The following is a 6,125-nucleotide window of genomic DNA, read 5'->3' as shown; positions in this document are numbered from 1 at the left end:
CCCGCTCAGAGGAATTGGTCATATTAAAGCATATCTTGGAGTGGCATAGCTGCCCCGCTCAGAGGAATTGGTTATATTAAAGCATATCTTGGAGTGGCATAGCTGCCCCGCTCAGAGGAATTGGTTATATTAAAGCATATCTTGGGGTGGCATAGCTGCCCCGCTCAGAGGAATTGGTTATATTAAAGCATATCTTGGGGTGGCATAGCTGCCCCGCTCAGAGGAATTGGTTATATTAAAGCATATCTTGGGGTGGCATAGCTGCCCCGCTCAGAGGAATTGGTTATATTAAAGCATATCTTGGGGTAGCATAGCTGCCCCGCTCAGAGGAATTGGTTATTTTAAGGCATTTATTGGGGTGGCATAGCTGCCCCGCTCAGAGGAATCGGTTGTTTCGAGGCATATCTTGGGGTGGCATAGCTGCCCCACCAATAGAAATTAGCGTGAGTGTGAAACTAGCCGCGAAGTATGTGAGGCCTCATGAGAAGATACAATCAGTCCAGCTCAGTCACTTGCATTTCCGCAGTCTCTCGAGGTGCTTCCAATTGAATAATAATTCTATGACCCACTCAGTGAAGGAGGAATCCATGACTGCCGATGGGCTCGTTAGTACGCCGTCGGAGGTGAATGGGATAACTGACGACGGCGACAGAACCCCGACGAAGGCGATGAATCGGTTGGTACACTATGACGTGCTGGAAGAGTCAGAATGCAGTGAGCATTATTCACACGTCGCTTCGTGGTATACTAAGTATACTATACTTGTTCTTGCTTTTCAGAACCTGTCAGAGGTGTTTCGGCCCATGCTGACGATATACAGCGCAAATGCGCACCCTCGGATTTTCATTGGTCTCAGAGTCCGGAGCTACACAAGATAAGGAGGAAGAAGATTCTGAAGGCGTGAGCATGGATGATATCTGGTGATGACCCGAGTGCTTGGTGCAACCCCTTAGGCATCCGGAAATACTGAAAGTGCAAGGTCCCGATCCACTGGCAGCAGTCTTTTGTACGGCAACAGTTCTCGTCCAGCTATTCACGTGCTACATAGTCAGGGATTGGTCCTGGCCGAGCCTTTTGATAGTGACATATGTAAGTTTAGCGTGTAGTAGCTCGTACGACTGCGAGTAGTGTGCGCTGAACATTTGGCAAGACTATCATGCTCAGATTGTGTCCGGGACGATGAATCACTCCTTAGTACTTGCGATGCATGAGCTATCTCATGATCTCTTCTTCAAGTCGAAGATGTTGAACAAGGTTTTCTCGTAAGGAGGGAACTATATCATCAGAAAATATTGCTCGTGAGCTATTTCCCGTAGCTGCCTCTTTCCGTTCAGCATCTTCTGTAATCTGCCGACTGGTGTCGCCTCTGCAGCTACTTTCCGAAGATACCATCTCGAACATCACTCGTCACAGGTGATACGTGCATGCAACTTTATCTATACAAGTGGAGCGGAGCGTTGTTATAGAAAGAACTCTCATTTTGTCATTTATTGTCACCAGCTTGTTGCACGCGTGATATGCCGTGTTTTTCGCGTAATTTGAGTCTACTCGTGAGAGATGTTGGAGTGTCCCGACTCTTATTCTCAAGTAGTGATCATCATATGAAACCCGGATGTTCTCAGGGCGTTGACAAGATCGATGTAGATATCCCGACTCATGCGGAGGCTAAGTTCTTCCGTTCGGTTCCGGGCCGCTTTACTTGGGCACTCTTCCAACCGGTGTTCTATGGCCTGCGTCCTATGGTTATTCGTCCCTTGCCTATGGTCAACTACGAAGCCATCAATTGGCTGGTGCAGCTTACATTCGATATAGTGGTGCTCAAGTTCCTGGGCTTGAAGTCATTCTTCTACCTGCTCTGGGGAAGCTTCTTCGGCTTGGGTCTCCATCCCATGTCGGGTCACTTCATCGCCGAGCATTTGGAGGCTGTCTACGGCCAAGAGACTTTCAGTTACTACGGTCCTCTGAATCTCCTTGCGTATAACGTTGGGTAGGTTGCACTCTCGGAATAGCCGTACAGGGCATTCCACTGTCTCAGGTATCACAATGAACATCATGATTTCCCTACTGTGGCTGGTCGTAATCTCCCGAAGGTCAAAGCGTTGGCACCTGAATGGTAAGCGACTGTCATTGGATCTGCAGTATCAGTGTAGGGGGAAATATGCACATGGTCAACCACATGTGTTGATGGCAAAATGGAAATTTAGAGGCAATTTCGCAGCATTCTTATTAATTTCCTTACGCTCCTACTCGAATTCGTGTGTAAGTTTGCATTGTTCGTGAGCAAACTCCTGAACTCAGTCGAGGAAAATGAACATTATTCCAACACTGTGCAGTAACAAGCAGATGTTTGTTCGTGAGCTGAACTGAACAGGTACGACATGCCGAGCTATGACTCCTGGACACGAGTGTTGTACGATTTCGTCACCAAGGGAAATACTAACTTGTAAGTGAATTATCGGTAGTCGTATCGTAGACACCGTTGGAAGACTCGTTGAAGATACTGTCGAGTGAAGCGTACCAAGGCTTAAAGGGAGCCAGTTCGGAGCATTGCTGTAGAGCACATCGTATTCGGCAAATGCTTATGATAGTGTAACTCGATTACGTAGCATGATAGTAGAAAAGAAGAGTGAGCTCGACGCCACAGTTGCACGTATGAGATGAACTTGTTAGAGTTTTTGACCATCGGGACATTTGAGTTGTTATTCAAGTTTGTGAGGGAAGTTCTGAGATGGAGAACATGCTCGGGATGTCTGTGGTCTCTGGAATGGAGGGAATTTAGTGCTCGTACATTTGCACTATGGATTTCAACCTCGTTCGTGCACGCGAGGTTTGCGATTCCACTCACTAGTCATTTGAAAGGTATAGAGTTCTGGGACTCCCCGCGCACCGGAGATTGCAATGGACGCGCACATCCTAGATATAATAATGGAATATCGCCAATTGTTGAGTTCCCTGTGTGCGTGCAGACAGAGTACGTTGAGTAGTGGTTTCTGGCGACTCGCCAGTAGCGAGTTTCGAAAACAAGCTTGTGCCTTTGACCATGGCTCTCCTGTGTCTGGCCATTGGAGCCGAAATCAGCCTGGGGCTATCGGCGTCTATCATAAAAGCCACATTCCCTACTATTGGGCCTGCTTGCTCGTGATCGGCAACCTAGCACCAGCTATCAATCCTTATTCGACATGATGCGTATTATTCTTATCATAAGAATAATCATAAGAAAACATAAGAAAACATAAGCAAACGCAACATAAGAATCTTATGTTGCGTTTGCTTCTACGACGATGATGATAGTAACTATGCAATAGTTTTGTGTCCGTTGTGACTTATTCGATGACAAACAGTAGTACAGTTACGCTGTATATCGGATCTGCGCATGAGGTCAATCCCACTGAACTCAGTTGCCAGAATTGCCTCACATCAAATACCGCATCCCTCGAGGTGCAATGTGAACTATACATTACGACGCCACCTCTCAGTCAAGCTCCCAAGTCCAGTGAGCTCAACGGAAAGAGGAATCAAACCCTAGGAGGAAGTAGTTTGACTACTGCAGTCATCTCACCAACTAGTCGATTTATGGGTCCTCCGACCGCCGCTCGACCCCGAGTTCGACGAAAGACAATTTGTCACGATCAAGTTACAGCCATTGCCTTCATGCTATGCATTGTTAATCTTTCTCGTTGGAGGTGTTCCAGTCGAACGCAATCCCACAGAGTTCATTGAAACGGTGAATGAAACGGCAAATATCACGCTATTTCGAAAGTAATGGTATCGATTTCCGCTCACTGTCGAGCCAATTCCGGATTGTAAGCAGGCGGGGCCGTCGGCTGGGGATATGCAGGAGCTTGCTGAGTCATCGAAGCACCCTGGACAACACAAAATCGAGCTCTAGCAAGTTTTGACCGCAACTCCTTTCCACCTGATTCTGTGGATGTAGTCCATTCTGATACATTGGAGGCGCGCCACTTTGATTCCCCACATATTGAGTCGGTTGATGAGCGGTAGAATCTGCAGGTCGTTGGTAAATGACTTGCCCACTCGGTGCAGTCACTTGCGTCGGATAGGCCTAAGCAGGACGAGAGGCTCAATGCTCGTTCAGGTCGTGACCGAGAGCTCACCACGTTAGACTGTTGCTGTTGCGTCTGAGGCCCCTTACCGTCATCATAAGTTTCCTCGATCACCTGACACCACAAACAGTAACGTGAGGGAGCTCAAAACGGCAAGTTACGGTAACAGTAGTTCCTTCGTCCGCCAGTAAAGGACGTTGGTAACCATCGGCGTTCGAATACACCACAGTCTCGCTGGTCGTAGTCTAAGAAGGCATCAGTATCTCACGCCGTATCGGACCATTCCACAATACCTGTGAATTGTTAGCCGCACAACAGCAGACAATGATGGCAATAACGACGGCTATCTGCACAGGAGAGTGCTCATCTATAGCATCCTGATAGGGGAGAATAACTCACCGCGATGAAGGACGTTATTAAAATGGGAACCCAGGAGATGCCACTGTGAGTGTAAACCACCGTGCCCGAATGGTAGGGATCATCAATCTGCAAACGACCAACAATTTCCCACCGACGAAAAGTTGCCGAGTATCACTATGACTGGTGCTGGGGCTACGGGAGCTGGAATGACCATCGGCATGGGCACTACCCCGGGCACGTATCCAGGTTGCGCCTAAAGAACCTCGACTTCAATGATCAACTTGAGTGAGTAACATGGCCATGGCGATCGCGCCTACATACCGTTTCGGATGCTCATGATCGCCATGAAATGTACCCAAAACTACGGTCACTTTTCTAATTTATTCGTTGCGCTATGGCCAATGGATGAGCATAACTTACATAAGGAGATCGATGGTGAATGATAGTTGTCCGACGCACGACTCTATACCTGATGTCCATCCTCAACAGAAAGGACTTCATTCATCGTCATTCACTCACCCGTCGCTCTCCCCTGCGAGTTTGGCTGCTTGCTCATTCAGGTGTTCGCAATTGATACCGTAAAAACCATCGTAGCATCGGCAAGTGAATGAGGATGATGATGGCTCCGAAATATCACGTTGTTCAGAGGTCTCGGCGGGCACTGCGCGATGAACTCACTGGATCTCCCAAAAAGAAGGGATCGACTTGCCTGAAACTCGCACGCACTGGCCGTTACCACTACACTGTTGTGAGGGCCGAACTGAAGGAGTCTGAGGGAAAGCAAAAAAATAGAATTTGGCAATTCCGTGAAACTTTGCGTACACATTCTGCCAAAGCGTCTTGACAACACCAAGTGAGAAGGAGAACCACCGACAGCGAATAAGAACAATGCATAGAAAATTCACAAACAAACTGCTGGTCAATAGCAGTGCTGGTCAACTTCATGTGTGGTAGGCAACATGGGAATTCTCGATTAGTTTCTGCACATAAATCGTAAATAAACTCCTGTGACTAGTAAGAAAACCCTTGAGCTCAGTTGAGGAAAGCGAACATATATTCCAATACTGCTCAATACACCTACTGTTGTGATACCTTCATTTAGCGTTCAACTCAAAAGCCAAAATGTGTGATCAGGAAGCGCAATTGTGCTAAGTTGAACCGAGCGAGAATTTCGCTGCGAACTGCTGTTGTTGTTGAATGTCGTTATCAAACTCTATCAGTTGGGGAGTCCTCCATGGCGAAGGTCACATGCTGCGAACTCTCCTCGCTAGCATGGTGTAAGAAGTGAATGACAATGTACCCGACTCCGACACAGCAGAGATACCTAGCGAAAAATAATAACAGCGGAGCGAAGCGGATTCCTGTTAGCTTACAGGCCTACGAATCCCAACCAAAACGTCCATGAAGAAATCCACAACATTCCCATAAAAATCTGAGGGGGAAAACTGTGGTGACCAGCCGGGGACAAGCGCGTAGGTTGATGATAATGCTGTTGACACATGACGAAAATTACTCTATCAATTTACTGTAGTTTAACTCGTGAGAACAAAAACATATTTCACGACTACTGCATCTCGTGGAAATCACGCCACTTCACGTAAGGCGGGTGAAACTCCATTGTGTATTAATGAGATTAAAACTTACCAGGAATACTCCACGACCCAAATTGTTCTTCAAAAATCCGAATTGTTCAAATATGAT

At 47.2% G+C, this 6,125-nt stretch overlaps 2 protein-coding genes across 2 annotated transcripts in view; one reads left to right on the top strand and one right to left on the bottom strand.

The window, feature by feature from the left end:
- Positions 1-560: 560 nt before the first annotated feature.
- On the top strand, positions 561-2,528 carry Pmar_PMAR023202 (membrane fatty acid desaturase, putative; the record flags this gene model as incomplete). Its single annotated transcript, XM_002771229.1, has 9 exons — positions 561-714; positions 780-900; positions 954-1,089; positions 1,165-1,262; positions 1,335-1,413; positions 1,623-1,987; positions 2,036-2,113; positions 2,372-2,443; positions 2,498-2,528. The coding sequence occupies 9 exons, from the start codon at positions 561-563 to the stop codon at positions 2,526-2,528; spliced, it is 1,134 nt and encodes a 377-aa protein (XP_002771275.1).
- A 3,102-nt stretch (positions 2,529-5,630) lies between these two features.
- Positions 5,631-6,125, bottom strand: part of Pmar_PMAR023201 (hypothetical protein) — a gene marked incomplete at both ends in the record, with an annotated part of 1,252 nt that continues 757 nt past the window's right edge. Inside the window, 2 exons of the mRNA XM_002771228.1 lie at positions 5,631-5,748; positions 5,798-5,856. Of these exons, the coding sequence (XP_002771274.1) occupies positions 5,631-5,748; positions 5,798-5,856 (177 nt within the window). The remainder of the gene's footprint in view (positions 5,749-5,797; positions 5,857-6,125) is intronic.

Source organism: Perkinsus marinus, assembly GCF_000006405.1.
Source record: "Perkinsus marinus ATCC 50983 genomic scaffold scf_1104296963186, whole genome shotgun sequence".
NCBI classification, from domain to species: domain Eukaryota; phylum Perkinsozoa; order Perkinsida; family Perkinsidae; genus Perkinsus; species Perkinsus marinus.
This window is presented reverse-complemented; position numbering and strand designations above follow the sequence as displayed.